Source organism: Cibotium barometz, chromosome 40 (assembly GCF_041138505.1).
Source record: "Cibotium barometz isolate CiBa-2024 chromosome 40, ASM4113850v1, whole genome shotgun sequence".
NCBI lineage: Eukaryota > Viridiplantae > Streptophyta > Polypodiopsida > Cyatheales > Cibotiaceae > Cibotium > Cibotium barometz.
The window spans coordinates 16341959-16361445 of NC_141085.1; the positions used below are offsets into that span (position 1 = coordinate 16341959).

Below are 19487 nucleotides of genomic sequence, written 5' to 3' on the forward strand. Positions count from 1 at the left end.
CAGGCTCTAGATACCATGATAAGAAACGTGGTGCTCATGATAGATCAAGTGTGTGGAGGAGAGGGACTCACAAAATACAAGAAAGAACTCTTGCAGTTGCTTATGCATACAACTAGGCTTTGCTCTCTTGCAAAATGCCTCATGGCCTCACCTTTAAATAGGTGAACAAGTGGACCTCAAGTCCATTCACACTCACACCCTTCTCTCACCCTTCTACATAACCTTAGTCTCTTAATACAGGTGTCCCCACTGGCTACATCCACTGTGGCGCCTTTGTCGAGTACAACGTGGAGCTTAGCATTGGAGCGCCTGCTAGACCTTTTCCCATCATGTTGCTCATCAACATTGGCAACCACATGACCTAGATACAATGCAAACCTTGCAACCCTTGCTACTCCCAGGCTTTTCTAGTCTTCGATCCCTTGGCCTCCTCCACTTACGCCAACCTGGGATAAGAAGAGAGTATAAACCCTTACTAGTACCCACACTTGTGTTTTACACCAATGGTATAGACTTGACGGAGAGGTCATTGAGATTGATGTTAATTTATGACGCTATTTCTATGTGATGTGAAGGGGCCCAACGACACCTTATGCGTTGCGATTCTGAATTCACCTTACCAAGCAAGGACGACTACTATGACCAATGGTTCTACCAAGTGGCCTACTTAGACGGAGCCACAATCACTGGAGCCATCGTGGAGGACATCATGTACTTTTGGAATTCACATCCTAACTCTCGGGAAGCACTGCCAACTTCCTAATTAGGTTTGGATGCGGGACATCCAACACCGTCAGAGGGACCACCATTGGAAAGGAATCTATGATCTTAGCCCAACTTTCTCATAATCGCAAAAATGTAAATTGCATAAAGGTGCTGAAGTCGAAAGGGATTAACCAAGTACCAACCACAACAGTCTGCTCTTCCTTTTGTGGCCTCTCTTATTCAATAACGTGAGGAGTCGAGGAAGACAATATGCCACTTTCTTGTGTTTTGGCTAAATTATCTCCCACCATGCCATGTAGGCAATGTTTTGTTTGTCAATAATATATATATATATATATAATTTTTTAATGCCACTTTTGGGGGTGGGGGAGGGAGAAAAAAAAAACCTCCCCTCCCTCCAAGTGGCGAGTTTTCCACTTGGGGGGTGGGGGAGAACTTAAAGTTCCCTCCCTCCCCCACCCCCAAGTGGCAAGCTCACCCTCCCCACCCCCCAAGTGGCAAGCTATGGAGGGGGGAGGGGGGCAAGGGGGAAGAACTTAAAGTTCTCCCACCGTACAAGTGGCGAGCTTGCTACTTCGGGGGTGGGGAAAGAGATTTCCCGAGGATTTCCCCCCCCCCTCTCTCTCTCCCTCCCTCTCACCCATCCTCTCCCACCCCCCCTTCTCTCTCTCTCTCTCTCTCTCTCTCTCTCTCTCTCACTTTCACTCCCACTCCCCCCCCTCTCTCTCTCAATATCTCTCCCGGCTCTCTTTCTCTCTCTCCCACAACATACAATTGACTGTCAGCATCATCAGTTCAAGTCATCAATTTGCATCATCGTGTGTGCCCCAATTTCAATCCTGAAAGAGGTATTTGAATCTTGGTACTTCTCTCTATAAACTCTTACATTGGCATACCTCCCATAGTTAGTGTGGTTGGAGATTGTGCTAGGATAAATTAGGGTTTGTGTAGGTTGCCTTCACTACAAAATTGGAAAGGGGTAAGCGCCACAATAAAAAATATGTTAAAATTAGGGTAGAAGGCTTGCAGCAGAGGCCAAGGTGAGTTTGCCTTTCATGATGCTTGCAAGGGCTAGAAACCCCATTGTAGTAGCAAGAATATAACAAAAGTGTAGGGTGCAACAAAATGACTGCCACAGGTGGCATAGCCGGGTCCCACATCCATGCTCGAAGAACTAGAAAGTTCAATGACTATGTTCTCAACTTCCATATCAAAGAGGGGCAAGGATTATAATGAAGGTGCAACAAGTTGAACTAGAGGACGCCAATGTTATTCGACTCCTATAGAAAGTATGCCAAAAATAGGTTAGATAACCACACCACAATGGGCACACAACCCCCTGCCTAAAACACCACCTTGTTTTTTGAAGTCGAAGAGAGATTTCCCAAAGAAATTCCCAAGACCTCTCCCACCTACTAACAGTAAATTCATGATTAGGATGAACCCATTTACACTCTAGCAAGAAAAATCTCAAGGACCTCTCCCACCTACTACAGTCAAATCCATGATTAGGATGAAGCCATTTATAGGCTAGGAAAGTAATTCTCAAGGACCTCTCCCAGTCAATCCATGATTAGGATGAAGCCATTTACAGGCTAGCAAAGAATCTCCCTCGTGCAGAGAGTTAATCCATGGTATCACAGGCTTGAGGTCCTACTCATGCAACTCTACCTCGAGCAACCTTTCAAGTAATGCACCCAGTCAAAGAATGTGGTGGCTACAGAAGGCTAACAGATGATAAAGATTTTAATAGCAATGAGATGAAGAACCAACCAAAATGGTGGCTTTGCTGTGTTCACAATCCAAATTGCTAAGCCACATATTGTGTGGTACGCCAATTAATCAATGCATAAATCCAATGTACATGCCATTGCACAGGCACATGAGGTGGAAGGAGTACAAGGCTAAGAAGAAGGTAAACCCTCTCTTCCTCAACTTCCCTAAATTTGAATCTCCACCATTTGTCATGATTCCAATAGAAGAATGGATGTGTGGATTGATTGCACAGTTTATTACCTCATATCAAGATGCCCCAGACGTTACCATCCAAGCAACCATTAAGTTTCTTGGCCCCATCCACATCTTCTTATAAGAATTCAAGGAAGAGAAGGGCCCCATACAATGGCACAAATACGATGAATCACATGTGCATGACCTCGCCTTTAACATCAACCTTGGGCCCACACTTTGATAAATACATGGGCTATTTGCACGCATCCAATTTTTGGAAGCAAAATGTGTCTTTAAAGAGATGTTCTCATTCGAGTTTATCCTTTCAATTACACAATTTTTGTAAAAAGGAAAGCTTGTAGAGCAAGCTTGGGCTAAAATAGCCATGTATTCTATTTTTTGTAAAAAGGAAGCTTGTAGAGCAAGCTTGGGCTAAAATAGCCATGTATCCTATTTTTGATGGAATAAAAATCTACAAAAATATTCAAGGAAGTGAGGATGCTTTGAGCACACGCTTGGGGGGGAAGTTGGGACCCGATCTAGTATTCTCTCACGTCAGTGTTTTTCTATTGGCATGCTTCTTGAGGTCCAGTGTACTTTCCCATTTCAGTGGTATCAGAGCCTAGGGTATGCTCCGTCAAAAAGGTGTGTGTGTTTGGGGCACTTAAACGGCTTGGGACCAGAGGTCTTGTGTGTGGTCCCAGGCCGATATTCTAGGCTATGTGATTATTTCTTATGCAGTTTATGTTGTAATCATGAAGATAATAGTCTTGAATTTGTGCATGAGTGTACATATGTTGTTATGTGTGGTGTAAGCATGATGTGCAGGTTATACCCATGATCTCTACCATGGAGCCATGTTGAGTTTTCAACAATTATCATCTCAACTTACACACGATAAGTCTTCATCTTTACCTAATAATTATGTTTTCAGTTATTCGCAAATGTTTTAAATTCTCTATTTCTCTTAACCTTTTGCTTTTGTAGCCAACAATACATCAAGGTAAGACTCTCTTACTTTTGGATTTTATTTTTATGTCATTAATTTTTATTTAATATTTGTTAATTCACTTGGACTCAATGATGATGAAGAACAAGACTACAATGACGACTACTCCAACTCTTTAGGTAACATATTCATTTATTTATCTTTACAATAAATTTATTTAAGATTTTTTGCAAATTTCAAGGAGAGTTCGCATCAAAAGTAGAACTTTTTGGAGGAACTGGCCCTTCCACCTTGAACTATACTTTATGAATTTTTTACTATGTACTAATCTTGTGGTATGGAACACGAGATTAATCCTATGTGAAGTATTCCGATGCATACTTATCTCTAGATTTGTGTGGGATAATTTATGGTGGTATGGGGGGACACTAGAATTTATTACACATAGAAGTCCTTAATATAATGTCTCGTTTACATGTCTATGATGAAAAATTAATGATATTTATCTGTGACGGATAACTTATCACAAATTAAGAGTTGGTTGTGAGTGAATCCAACCAGCTTTGTGACATATGTGAAACGTGTGATGTACTTTATGAATACATGTGAAACGTGTGATGTACTTTATGAATACATGTGACGCGTATGAAAATATTGTGAGTGAATCCAATGTAGGAGTTTGATTGTGAGTGAATCCGATCAACTTTTATGAATTGTGAGTTGAATCCAATCAACTTTTATGAATTGACCCAGTGTAGTATAAGAATCGAGAGTGAATCTGATTCTTTAGAGGGTGCCCTAGTTGGTTGTGAGTGAATCCAACGAGTTGTGACACGTATGAGGCGTGTACTCTATGAATACATGTAACGCGTATGAAAACATTGTGAGTGAATCCAATGCAGCAGTTTGGTTGTGAGTGAATTCGATCAAACTCTAAGGCATGTGTGACATAGGTAAAGGTTCTGTGAGTTTGATTGTGAATAAATCCGATCAACTCTAAGACACGTGCAATGCGTGTGAGGATATTGGGAGTGAATCCAATTAAATATTGTGAGTGAATCCAATGTGGGAGTGAATCCAATTAATTATGTAAAGACATTGAGAGTGAATCCAATGTGAACGATTAATGTGTGCTTTTACAATCGAGGATGGTTATCTCCTAAACCAGGAGGACTGTCACGGGAGTGAGATTTTTGAAATATTTTACTACCCAATTTTTGTAAAAAGGAAAGCTTGTAGAGCAAGCTTGGGCTAAAATAGCCATGCATTCTATTTTTTGTAAAAAGGAAGCTTGTAGAGCAAGCTTGGGTTAAAATAGCCATGTACCCTATTTTTGATGAAATAAAAATCTATAAAAAATACTCAAGCGGGGATGCTTTGAGCACATGCTTGGGGGGCAGTTGGGACCCAATTTGGTATTCTCTCGTGTCTGTGTTTTTCTATTAGCGTGATTCCCAAGGTCCGGTGTACTTTCCCATTTCACCAACATTCGAGTTTATCTTTTTGGGCTACAACTTTATGTTCACCCGCAACAATGGGAAGCCACTCCAACATCCAAAGGAGGTGCAACACTTCCATATGATAAGTTCCTTGTAAAGATAATTGTAAAGATAATAGGAAGATCCTCTTATCAACATGCCCATCATTCACAGCTTTCGAGGAAAAAAGCAAGTCTAGGCAAGGGGGTTTGTTAACTCTTTTCGTACATCCAAAATCCTCGCCTCTAGCCTAGGATAAGTTCACATTATGTATGGCTATGGGCCCAATGATGTATCAAAAGCTAGCCATAAGCCTTATATATATATGGGTAGAGATAGGCAATGGGCACCCACTTAAGTTGGGCAGTCGGGCAAAGACCATTTGTATATACACCACTTGTATATATACCACTTAAATTGGGCGGTCAGGCAAAGCCCATTTGTATATTTATGACTTTTGATAATGTAAATGGAGGTATTCAATCATTTCTCAAGTGCAAAGCTTTCTTCTTCTCTTGATCTCTTACCTTCTTGCTTGCTTGATTGTAGGATGCATGCTTGCATGTGTGGATGGAATGTGTTGAGTGTGCACGTTTGTTAGCTTGAGTGAGATTGTGATTGAGCATGATTGGAGAAGAAGGTGGTTCAAGCCCTCTAGCTTAACCATTACCTTTTGGAAGGATTACTTAGGTAATTGAGAGTAGAGGAAGGGCTAAAAAAAGAGGGATTGACACACCTCTTGGTGGCCTCTTTAAATAGCCTTCTAACCACTAGCACTATGGTTTCTTACTAAGAGAGCAAGAAGGTTCTTGACATGAACACTTGATTGGACCTGTGAGCAGGAGCACAAGGATGAAAATGGCCATACCCTTGCCCTAAAGGTGAGTAACCCTCTATTCATTTCACTCTATGCTTAGTTTATGCACGCAATGAATCTACGAACGGGCAGCTCTACGGGACTACCTTTCCCTCCTAGAAGGGGAGGAAGCCATCCTCATTGATTATTTCAACATGGTGGAGGGCTATGCAGATCGATATCATGCTCATGTAAACATGTTCCTAATTGAGAAGGAGGCATGGCAATGCCTTTCCCAAAAGTGCTCTCTCGTGGAAGCTAACCAAGCATACATGTGTGCTCACGAGCATGTAGACGACCGTGGTTAGATAAACAATTGTGTCCTCCTCACCCTGCTTGTGAGATCCCTGTCCCCACCGCGCAACGAATTTAGGGTGCTAGCAGCGGAAGTAGCACTTCTTGCATGGGGTAGGGTCTCACACTCGGGGCCTCACCCACGAATATCCGGACAAGAGTCTAATCCATTGGTTCTTCCAAAATCGAACCCGAAAAAACTTCCCTTTCCCGGAAAGCACGGGCGATTCCTCCAGGATAAATTTTTCTCTAACGTAGTCAAAAGCCTTAACTAACTGAATTGATCTGATCGAACCCGTAGTATCAAAGTCAGATCAAGGAAAAGATTGCACTTGGATCATAGAGACCAATGCTTTTTTCCTCATTGAGAGGTAGAGCCGTTGATTCTTTTCCATAGAACAATTTTTATTCGGGATTTACTTCATCTATCGTACCATAACAGAATTGAGTCTCATTTTAGGGATCCATCATTCCAGCCTAACCCCATCCAGTCCCGTGGGTTAGCCAACTGCCCAACCACTGTAGTGATGGGATCCAATTAGAAATTTGGTTAGGTTTTATCTCGCGTACCAGGAAAAAGAGTTCCTAGGCCCCCTAGCCGGATATTCGTGCAAACTTAAAACTAGTCACACCACTTACACACCCAATATGAAATTGCCTTTTTCACAGAATCAGCTATCTTTAAAAACAATCATATAATGAAACCATTGTGTCACTGATCATAATCCTCAAAATCTCCGGTTAAATCCTTATTTCCAATCATTCCTTCATTGGTGTACCTATGGCATCATTGGTAACCAAAACGCTCACCACTTGTCCACTCAGGGGGCCTTTTCGATAGTTCCTAGCTCATAGTAACTGGCAATATATTCATACATCAAAATGGAATCTCCGTTGAAGATCAGCAAGATCAACCAACGGATCCATATAAAAGAGCCATGGACTCATCCGTTGAGGACCAGCAAGGTCAATCAACCAGGTCCATGCCTGAATTTAGAAAACAACTCTTATTTCTTGTTCTAATATCGTCCACGATGCACGCGTGGGTATCATCGGTGACCCAGAGCCCGAGCACCGTATGGTCAGCACCCTCTAGGATCCTTCGCAGGTGACCTAGCGCTTCACTCATACGCCGCTTCCTTGGTCCCTCATCCACCGTATCGGAAGCTCACCATTTTAATCGAACCGAGGCTGGTCAAGACCTCGGCCGACCTTGCTACACGAGACGTCCTCCATTGACTCTCCGTCAGCTGTTGCAAAACTATCAGATTAGGTTTTCGCGACCTCATTCACAAGACGGTCAAAATGCTTCTCCAGCATTCTTGACATAAAACAGTCATTTAAAAACAGTTCAAAAATTCAGTTTCTATTACGAACTCTCATCTTTCCACACTGCTCCACATCAACCCACATTATTTAATTCCACAACCATTTCATAAGGATTCCTATTCTCATTCAATCACATCATTTTTCATCTCATCACATCTTTCCTTAATTTATTCTCATTAGATCTCATCCACTCGCATCTACCCATATCCACATCTCATCACATCACATTCATTCACATCTCATCCATTCAGACCACATCACATTCACTCACATCTCATCCATTCAGACCACATCATATTCACTCACATCACATCTCATTCATTTTACCTCACATCTCATTCATTCACATCTATCCCGATTCACATCCCATCACATCACATTCATTCATATCCATCACATTCACATTCATTCATATCCATCACATTCATTCTCATCACCATTAAATCACATCACTTCTATCCACCTCATATCTTATTCATACACATCTCATCTCATTCATCCACATCCATCCAATCGTTCACATGTACGACTACTCGCATCTATCCATACATTCATATCTATCACTTCACATATATTCATGTCACTTCACATCCACATATATTCATGTCACTTCACATCCACATATATTCATATCTATCACTTCACATCCACATATATTCATGTCACATCTCAACTCTTTACATCGCATCACATTCTTTCACATACACATCTATATCCATTCTTTCACATACATCCACATCCATTCTTTCACATATTCATTCACATCCATTCTTCACATACACATTCACATCCATTCCTCACATACACATTCACATCCTTTATCATCACATACATTCACTCACATCTCATATCATTCATTTACATTCTGATTCACATACATCCACATCCATTCTTTCACATATTCATTCACATACATTCTTTGCATACACATTCACATCCATTCCTTACATACACATTCACATCCTTTATCATCACATACATTCACTCACATCTCATATCATTCATTTACATTCTGATTCACATGACATCACATCTCATCCATTTATTCACATTTATCTGATTCACATCACATCCCATCACATTTATTCATCTCACATTCTCATCACTTCTATTCACATCACATCTATCCAATCATCTATCTGATTCGCATCACATCTCATCACATCTATTCATCTCATATTCTCATCACTTCTATTCACATCACATCTATCGAATCATCTATTTGATTCGCATCACATCTCATCACATCTATTCGTCTCATATTCTTATCACTTCTATTCACATCACATCTATCCGATTCACATCTTATCTCATCACATCTCATCACCTCTATTCACAGAATTTAAACATAGAATTTAAGAGGATCCTAATTTTTTATATAAAGATTCTTTACACATCTATTTATGCATAATTCAATTTTAAGAAAAATAACACTTTTGAAATAAAATCAAATCCTTTATGCATCTTTCTATGCATAAAATCAAAATTAATGAGAATAACTCTTTTGAAATAAAAATAAATTTCTTTATGCATAAAATCAAAATTAATGAGAATAACTCTTTTGAAATAAAAATAAATTCCTTTATGCATCTTTCTATGCATAAAATCAATTTTAATGGGAATAACACTTTTGAAATAAAAATAATTCTTTTATGCATCTTTCTATGCATAAATTCAATTTGAATGAGAATGACACTTTTGAAATAAAATAAATCTTTTAGAATGCACAAACGGAAGGAATTACTCTTTTCGGATAACCTAATGATAAACTTTAGCTCCACAAAATTAAAGAAAATTTTGCCATAACCTCCTTTGTATGGTTGACCATTTCTCAATTTTAAAATTCAATTTATAACTTGAATTAATCCAATTTGAATTCTAATATGTCTAATCTACTCCATTTTCTAAAAATTAAGAGAGTAAACAATGAAAAGAGTTTAATCAATCATTTAATTAAACTTTCTAGGATTAAGAAGGACTGAATTGTAAAGAAGAGAAGGGGGTGGCCTTTCCATCAAGGCATAGCATCAGATTTTAATTCAAACATTTTCAATGCATAAAATTTAAGAAAACCATAGATATAAAATTCACAATAAGTAAGAATTAAGCTTACATGGAGTTTGTAAGCTTTCCTTTGACTTGAGGGATTGAGGGTTCTACTCTTGTTTGCAGAGCAGCAAGAGTGGCCACCAATTCTGGAGAGGATTTAGTCAAAAACAATTGAATTATCAAGTGAATTCAATGTATTTGACTCTGGGGAGGAGTAGAGTAACAGTGCATAAACACTATTAACCTTTTCCAAGGGGGGAGGCTTCTATTTATAGGAAAAAGTGAGCCTCTAACCAAGCAAACTGATTCTAGAATTTTTCAGATTAGTTTGGTCACTTTTTGACCATTTTTAGGTCACTTTACCTTACTTTTTGGATCTAGTTGAAATAGGAGAGAGGAGAGAGGAGAGATGAAAATATCTTATTATTTGTGAGTTTAAAACTCATCCACACATGTGAAATAGGCGCCTCTTTCATGAGGGAAATTTCCCACACTAAGGTATCAAAAATGCATCATTTCCTCTAAATGTCTCTTCTTTTTTAACTAATAAACCTTGTCCTTAGTCAACTCTTCATCTTATGAGTATTTACTCATTTTTGGGAGATTTTTTTTATTCTTCAATTTATCTCCTCACTACATTTAGATTAATCTTATTGGTCCATAGGAACCTTAATCCAAAATTTTCAGAAAATCTGGACCCTCAGGCTAAGTTCTTTTTTACCTATTTTCAATTTATTCCAATTACACTGGAAAGTTCTTTCCGAATTTCTGTTTCAGGGAAAATCATTTTATTAAGAAGGGATATTTTTCCATCCAAAGATATCTAGAAACTGAATTACCTCTCCCTAAAATATTTTCTCTCTCTAGGCCAAAACAGATAGAAACAAGATCTGTTATTATTCTGAAAAGAGGATTGATTACAGGGGGAGAAACTGGACATCTTGAGGGACTGGGGGAGGAATCTTACATCTTACCCCACTTAAAAAATGCGAGATGTCCTCATCTTGTAGGTGGAGTATGATCTCTTTCATCTTCTTTTTCTTCTTCAATCACTTCCAGCGTTACTGCCTTGGAAGTGGACGCCGATTTGGAAACAACTCTCTTTGACTTTCCCTATTCTGAGGCAGAGGTCTTGCATTACTTTGGTTTGAAACTGCGGGTTGGTTAGAGGGTCTACCTCTGGGATTTCCCTGATTTTGGCGGATAGAAACCTGATTACTCTGGAAGGAAGGAGCTGGAGTCTGGAATCTTGATCCCTGATTGCCCTGCCCTGAAAACTTTGATCCAAAAGGAGTTGGACAATCCATACTGCGATGTCCAAATCCTTGATTCCATTGCTTCGATCCACTTCTCCACAGCCTCGTCCAAGTTTTCCCCTTTAACCTTGAAAGGCCCATGCTGCGAACTATGAAGAGTTTTACGAACATCCAAGTCGAGATCTTCCTCATCGAGTTGGGGGTTATCATTTCTACCACGATGACCTCGATCCATGTTCCTATCAATACGAAAAATCTTGTTAAGTCCCTTTATTTATGATTCAAATCCAATTTTTGATTCATCCGATTCTGGGGTTCTTTAGATAGGTCGGTTCCCCACAGAATCGTGGGATAAAGATACTCACATTATCAGATAACAATTCATTCAGAACATATCAGTCATATCTTTAACATAATAATGGTCTATTAGACCAAAATTTCCATCTGAACAGTACTCCATGGGGGATTTCTATTTTATAGATTTTTACTTTGTCATCCCTTAACTTGATCCCCACCACTGGGTCAAGAGTTAACAGTAGCAATCAGTCAGTACAATCCACTAATCTCATAGTGATTTACATAAGTCATTATCGTCATTCCAATTTTACGAACATCAACACAGGGACTCGTCCCATTCATCCTCATTATGGTTTTGCTTAGTTTATAGCTTTTCAACCAAAAATTCAAGAATCATCATTTTTCAATTAAAATTCAATTCAACTCATCAGTTCTCAATCAGAATTTTAAAATCATATCAATCACATTCGAATTCATCATTTGGATAGCATTTTAGCTTATAATTTCAAGATCTTAGATTTACTCGTATATATTGCCAGTAAAGAGCTGCAGTTATACCCTCGGTATATACGGGTAGTCACGGTCCTTGGACTATAAGGTAAATACCATCATGTCTAGGCCTCAAGCAAGTTAGGGATTCCATATAATTGCAGTACTTCCATCTGAAGACCCAATTATCAATTTAGAAATTTCATTCTAAATATCAATTTGTATGAGTTTCATCACACAATTCCAACCTTTTACTGCTACTTCATAAATTTATGACATTCTTGGCTTCTCAGTTGATCCACTTTAGCCAAATTGCTCTGATACCAGCTGTGAGATCCCTGTCCCCACCGCACAACGAATTCAGGATGCTAGCAGTGGAAGTAGCACTTCTTGCACGGGGTAGGGTCTCACACTCGGGGCCTCGCCCATGGATATATGGGTCCTCCAGGATAAATTTTTCTCTAACGTAGTCAAAAGCCTTAACTAACTGAACTGATCTGATCGAACCCGTAGTATCAAAGTCAGATCAAGGAAAAGATTGCACTTGGATCATAGAGACCAACGCTTTTTTCCTCATTAAGAGGCACAGCCGTTGATTCTTTTCCATAGAATAATTTTAGGGATCCATCAGTCCCATGGGTTACTGTAGTGATGGGATCCATTTACTTCATCTACCATAACAGAACTGAGTCTCATTTTAGGGATCCATCAGTCCCATGGGTTAGTAGCCAACTGCCCAACCACTGTAGTGATGGGATCCATTTAGGAATTTGGTTAGGTTTTGTCCCAGGTACTAGGGAAAAGAGTTCCTAGGCCCCCTAGCTGGATATTCATGCAAACTTAAAACTAGTCACACCACTTACACACCCAATATGAAATTGCCTTTTTTCATAGAATCAGCTATCTTTAAAAACAATCATTCAATGAAATTGCCTTTTTCATAGAATCAGCTATCTTTAAAAACAATCATTTAATGAAACCATTGTGTCACTAATCATTTAATGAAACCATTGTGTCACTAATCATAATCCTCAAAATCTCCGGTTAAATCCTTATTTCCAATCATTCCTTCATCGGTGTACCTATGGCATCCTTATTTCCAATCATTCCTTCATCGGTGTACCTATGGCATCATTGGTAATCAAAACGCTCACCACCTGTCCACTCAGGGACCTTTTGGATAGTTCCTAGCTCATAGTAATAACCGACAGTATATTCACACATCAAAATGGAATCTATTTACATTTTGATTCACATGACATCATATCTCATCCATTCATTCACATTTATCTGATTCGCATCACATCCCATCACATTTATTCATCTCATATTCTCATCACTTCTATTCACATCACATCCAATCATCTATCTGACTTGCATCACATCTCATCACATATATTCATCTCATATTCTCATCACTTCTATTCACATCACATCTATCCAAGCATCTTTCTGATTCGCATCACATCTTATCACATCTATTCATCTCATATTCTCATCACTTCTATTCACATCACATCTATCCAATCATCTATCTCATTCACATCACATCTATCCAATCATCTATCTTATTCACATCTTATCTCATCACATCTATTCACCTCACATCTCATCACCTCTATTCACAGAATATAAACATAGAATTTAAGAGGATCCTAATTTTGTATATAAAGATTCACAGAATTTAAACATAGAATTTAAGAGGATCCTAATTTTTTATATAAAGATTCTTTACGTATCTATTTATGCATAATTCAATTTTAAGAAAAACAACACTTTTGAAATAAAATTAAATCTTTTATGCATCTTTCTATGCATAAAATCAAAATTAATGAGAATAACTCTTTTGAAATAAAAATAAATTCCTTTATGCATCTTTCTATGCATAAAATTAAAATTAATGAGAATAACTCTTTTGAAATAAAAATAATGAGAATAACACTTTTGAAATAAAAATAATTCTTTTATGCATCTTTCTATGCATAAAATCAAAATTAATGAGAATAACTCTTTTGAAATAAAAATAAATCTTTTAGAATGCACAAACGGAAGGAATTACTCTTTTAAAATAACCTAATGATAAACTTTAGTTCCACAAAATTTTAGAAAATTTTGCCATAACCTCTTTTGTATGGCTGACCATTTCTCAATTTTAACATTCAATTTATGACTTGAATTAATCCAATTTGAATTCTAATATCTCTAATCTACTCCATTTTCTAAAAATTAAGAGAGTAAACAATGAAAAGAGTTTAATAAATCATTTAATTAAACTTTCTAGGATTAAGAAGGGTTGAATTGTAAAGAGAAGAAGGGGGTGACCTTCCCATCAAACATTTTCAAAGCATAAAATTAAAAAAAATCATAGATTTAAAATTCACAATAAGTAAGAATTAAGCTTACATGGAGTTTGTAAGCTTTTCTTTGGCTTGAGGGATTGAAATTTGAGGGTTCTACTCTTGTTTGCAGCAAGAGTGGGCACCAGTTCTTTTTTGGAGAGGATTTAGTCAAAAATAATTGAATTATTAAGTGAATTCAATGTATTCGACTTTGGGGAGAAGTAGAGTAACAGTGCATAAACACTATTAACCTTTTCCAAGGGAGGAGGCTTCTATTTATAGGAAAAAGTAAGCCTATCTAACCAAGCAAACTGATTCTAGAATTTTTCAGATCAGTTTGGTCACTTTTAAACCATTTTTAGATCAGTTTACCTTACTTTTTGGATCTAGATAAAACAGGGGAGAGGAGAGATGAAAATATCTCATTATTTGTGAGTTTAAAACTCATCCACACATGTGAAATAGGCACCTCCTTCATGAGAGGAAAATTCTCCACATTGAGGTATCAAAAATGCATCATTTCCTCTAAATATCTCTTCTTTTTTAACTAATAAACCTTGTCCTTATGTGAGTATTTACTCATTTTGGGGAGATTTTCTTTTATTCTTCAATTTATCTCCTCCCTATATTTGGATTAATCTTATTGGTCCATAAAAACCTTAATCCAAAATTTTTAGAAAATCTCGACCCTCAGGCTAAGGTCCTTTTTACCTATTTTCAATTTATTCCAATTGCACACTGGAAAGTTCTTTTTGAATTTCTGTTTCAGGGGAGATCATTTTAATAAGAAGTGATATTTTTCTATCCAAAGATATCTAGAAACTGAATTATCTCTCTGTAGAATATTTTCTCTCTCTAAACCAAAACAGATAAAAACAAGATCTGTTATTATTCTGAAAAGGGGATTGATTACAGGGGAAGAAACTGGACATCTTGAGGGGTTGGAGGAGGAATCTTACATTGCTCACAAACTTTTCACAATTCACACGTTAATGCTCTCTTATAGATTACCAAATGCTTTTTCGAGCCGACCACATAGGCAACACGTAGACACCACGCTTACCCGGGGTCTTGTAGCCCGGAGGATGCGTGTGAAGGGGGACTAAACCATTCCAAATAGACAGATTCTGCAGCAAGCGGATGTGTGTGAAGGGGAAAGGGGCGGCAACGTTTGGTAGCGGTCATCTAGGATCAAGATAGCAGGATGAGCTCCAAAACCGGTTGCAATGGATCAGTCAGGGCATCAAACCCGACCGCCGCCTTCTGGGCCGGAGGCTGCTGTAGAACGGGAGGCAAGGGCACCCACCGCGCCTGGTGGGCGGAGGCGTGGTGGGCGCCCTGCGAACGTAGAAGTGCGCCATCGCCCCGTCACTCGCGCTTTTGCCAGGGCTGCACAGGTCCCAAGCGAAAGGCCACTTAATCCCAATCCTTCCCCCAATGGTACAGGTCGTGGCCCTAATCCTTCCCCACCAAAGGGTGCTAATCCTGGCCCTAATTCTCGTAAACGCTCACTGTCCAAAGGCATCGAGATCGGAGATCAAAACCCTTCTGCCACTGTACAAGCGGAAGCAAGGGCGCCCACCACGCGCAGGCGTGTTGGCCCCCCTGCTGCTAAAGCAGAAGCGCGGCATCGTCCCAACACTCGCGCTTCCACAAGGGCTGCACTTGAGGAAGCTAATAACGTCCCCTTCCCTCCATTTAATCATGGCACTAATCCTCCCCCCCGTGATACTAATCATGGCTCCTATCCTTCTTCCCATGGCCCTAATTCTCCCCCCATTGGTACTCATCATAGCCATACTACTTCCCCCCATGGTACAGGTCATGGCCCTAATCCTCCCCCCTATGTTACAGGTCATGGCCATAATCCTCCCCCCCATTGTTATAATCATGGTCCTAATCCTTTCCCACAAGGTACTAATCATGGCCTCAATCCTTCCCCAAAGAATACTAATCATGGTTCTGATCATGCAGCTGATTCTCGTAAACGCCCACCCCCGGTATCCATCGACCTTTGCCAAAGGGCAGCCGAGCAGTCGAGGGTTAGTCATGGCTGGAGTACTAGTAGTAGTAGCTACCCAAGTAGATCCCCAAGAATGAGTCCAGACAGTCATTGCTCCATGTATGACACTACAACACATGCAAGCTCTTCTCGCTCCACGGACGACACTGCAACACCAGCAAGGTCTTCTCGCTCCACGCACGACACTACGACACCCGCAAGGTCTTCTCGCTCCACGTACGACACTACAACACCTGCAAGCTCTTCTCGCTCCATGTATGACACTAAAACACATGCAAGCTCCTCTCACAAGTCCCTAAAATCATTTCAATCATCACCTAGGAGCGTGCAGACTAATCAAGGGTTTCCTGAAGGAAGTCCAAAACATTCAGCTGATACTGAAGGCTCTACAAAAAATGCACCTGCAATGCGGGTATCGCCTGCTGTAGCTCAGCGTGGTGCTCATTTACCTGTGCAACCAAGTCCACATCATGCATCTCATGTGCAACCAACTGCACATCATGTACCTCAGGTGCAACCAACTGCACATCATGTACCTCAGGTGCAACGAGCTCCACCTGGTGCGCCTCAAAGAAAGAAGCCAGACAGTCATTGCTCCATGTATGACACTTCAACAGATGCAAGCTCTTCTGATTCCATGGACGACACTACACCATCTGCAAGCTCATCTCCCTCCATGTATGACACTACAACACATGAAAGCTCCTCTCATGACTCCCTAAAATCACTCCAATCTTCCCCTAGCCGTGTGCAGACTAATCAAGGGTGGCCTGAAGGAAGTCCGGTACATTCAGCTGATACCAACAAAGGCCCTGGAAATAATACACCTACAGTACGTGTATCACCTGCTGTAGCTCAACGTGCTCCTCAATTATCTGTGCAACCGACTCCACATCGTTCATCTCATGTGCAACCAACTCCACATCATGGCCCTCAGGTGCAACAAGCTCGACATCATGCATCTCGTGTGCAACTAGCTCCTCATCATGCCTCTCATGTGCAACCAGCTCCATTTCATGCTTCTCGTGTACAACAAACTACACATCATGCATCTCATATGCAGTCAACTCTACATCATGTGCCTCATGTGCAACAAACTCCACCTCATGCATCTTATTTGCAACCAGCTCCATATCATGTACCTCGTGTGCAACAAACTCCACATCAAGTATCTCATGAAGCTGCAACTCTTCACGGCGCGGCATCACATGATATACCAGGGTTGAGCACACCACATGCTATACCAGGGTTGAGCACATCACCTGTACATGCATCTCCTACGCAGCAAACCCCGTCTCGTGGAGCACGCTCAGTTTCACCCCCAAATCTTGATGGCAGGGCATCATCTGTACCTTTTATGAACACACCACCTCTACATGCATCTCTTATGCAGCAAACTCCACATTATCAAGCACTCTCCGTCTTACCCCGAACTCTTAATGCCAGGGGACCACCTGCCCCTTCGGCTGTTCCACGCATGTCACCGCAAATGCAAGTTTCAAGACCTCCACAAACTCCACAACAGGTTTTTCAAGGACCACACCCTGGTGCAAGTTCTATCAATGCACTATCACCTCCCATTGAGAGCACCTATAGGCTCCCTTCTCAACCATCAACAAGCATGACTTATGCCCTGCATGCAACTCAACATCAAGGAGCAGCACCTTCTGTGCATCACCAAAACAACATCAATTCCCCATCAAATTCACATAGGCAAGTAATGCCATCAAGCCCGCGCAACAATCTGACCCCAACCACTCCTGTACAGCCCTATCAATCAGATCCATTCTCCATTGCAGCAGGACCATACCCATCAAGGAATCAACTGTTAGAGCATGTGAATGCACATGTGACTTCACCTTATCAGCAACAGAGGGGACCAGCACTTTCTTCAACTCCTGCTGATCTAATGATGAGTACCAATGTGGGTGCAGAGAGGGCTCCACAGTTTGTAAATTACCGTCGAAGGGATAGTCCTGATTCTACTTCATCATCCAGATCACCATCATTATCACAATCACCACCACCACCACCACCACCACCACGACAGCCGCCGCCGCCACCACCACCACCACCACCACCACCACCATCACCATCACCATCACCATCACATAGCCACCCAGATCAGAATGATCAACAACACAAAATGCCTGGCCTCCAGTATATGCATCCATAATTCCAATTTTTTTTTGGAGAACTTTCTACAATCTTACAATGCTAACAATGCCTAGGCTGATTAGGCCCACTCATAGCATAAGCCAATCTAGTTAAGGATGAGGTGGTCTAAATACAAGGCTTAAGCTGGTTAAGCACACACATATGTCATTAGCACAAGCTAATCTAAGTTTAATATCTTGGCCTAATCAAGCAACATTTCAAGAAAATCAACACTTCAAAGCCGCCAATTGAAGTGTCCAAATCTTAAGCAGGCTTTAAAATTACAATCTTTGATGACAATTTTATGGGGTTATTGATCTAAGGCTTGCATATTGAAGGGTTTAACCATATGGCCTTGGAAATTTTTATGATTACTACATGGGACCTTGAAAATTTTCTTGAAATATATAAAAATTTATGTTGCACTTCAAATTTGTCATAAAATTTTTTTTTTCCACAATGTCTTCTAGCATCTAGTGCCACACTAAATCTACAAACACAAAGGCACTAAACCTTAACTTAAACCTTCACTCACGGGCTAAATCTACAACCACAAAGGCACTATCCCTAATTGCCCTATAAGGGGCTAGATGACACAAAGGCACTAAACCTTAACTCCCCCCCAATAAGGGGCTAGATGACACAACTAATGTTATATAGGCACAACCACATAAGTGCTATACCCCAATGTTTTTCCCTTGAAAGCTTAGGAATTTAGTAAGGATTATATATCTTAGCAATATGGAGCATTTTCATTATCTATACCTACTCATTTTGGCTATCCATGACCATTATACATAAGGATCTATTTTCTTGAAACCCTCTTAATGAAGATCTATATGTACTCGTTTCACTTATATCCATAACCATTATACGTAAGGATCTATTTTCATTCCCTTCTGACAAATGATATGGTTTTCATTAATTTCATTATGCTTGGCCTTCATTCATTAGATCCTTCACGAATGTAGTGCATGAAAATTGTTACATGATAGGAAGTGGGTAAAAATTCCTTTCATGAGAGGGTTATGTCTGATAAGAACTTATGCAACAATGCTACCTCCTTTACAACTATAAACGGTGCTAAGTGTATGAATAAAAGTTTAATAATAGCCTCATTGATCAAACAAAATTGATTTTAAAAAAAATTGATCATTTTGTTTAGAAGTAGCCTCAAAAAAAAAATGAGTAGTAGCCTCATTAATAAAAGTCTACTAGTAGTAGCCTCATTGATCAAACAAAAACTTAGATGATATGCTAGTTCACTCTTTATCATGGTTGAGTTATGGTTTTAA

At 39.8% G+C, this 19487-nt stretch overlaps 1 protein-coding gene across 1 annotated transcript; it reads left to right on the forward strand.

Annotated features, from left to right (window-relative positions):
• The first annotated feature begins 15238 nt into the window (after positions 1 to 15238).
• On the forward strand, positions 15239 to 18544 carry LOC147615249 (uncharacterized). Its single transcript, XM_086778976.1, has 2 exons — positions 15239 to 16516; positions 16547 to 18544. Exons 1-2 carry the CDS (start codon positions 15239 to 15241, stop codon positions 18209 to 18211), a joined length of 2943 nt encoding a protein of 980 aa, XP_086635102.1. The 3' UTR covers positions 18212 to 18544.
• The last annotated feature ends 943 nt before the right edge of the window (positions 18545 to 19487 follow it).

Bases quoted from the DNA above. Each gene is read 5' to 3' on its own strand.
- LOC147615249 (XM_086778976.1), top strand. From the start codon at position 15,239: ATGGATCAGTCAGGGCATCAAACCCGACCGCCGCCTTCTGGGCCGGAG. The intron at 16,517-16,546 runs GTGCAACCAACT...CATGTACCTCAG, and splicing joins GTCCACATCATGCATCTCAT to GTGCAACCAACTGCACATCA.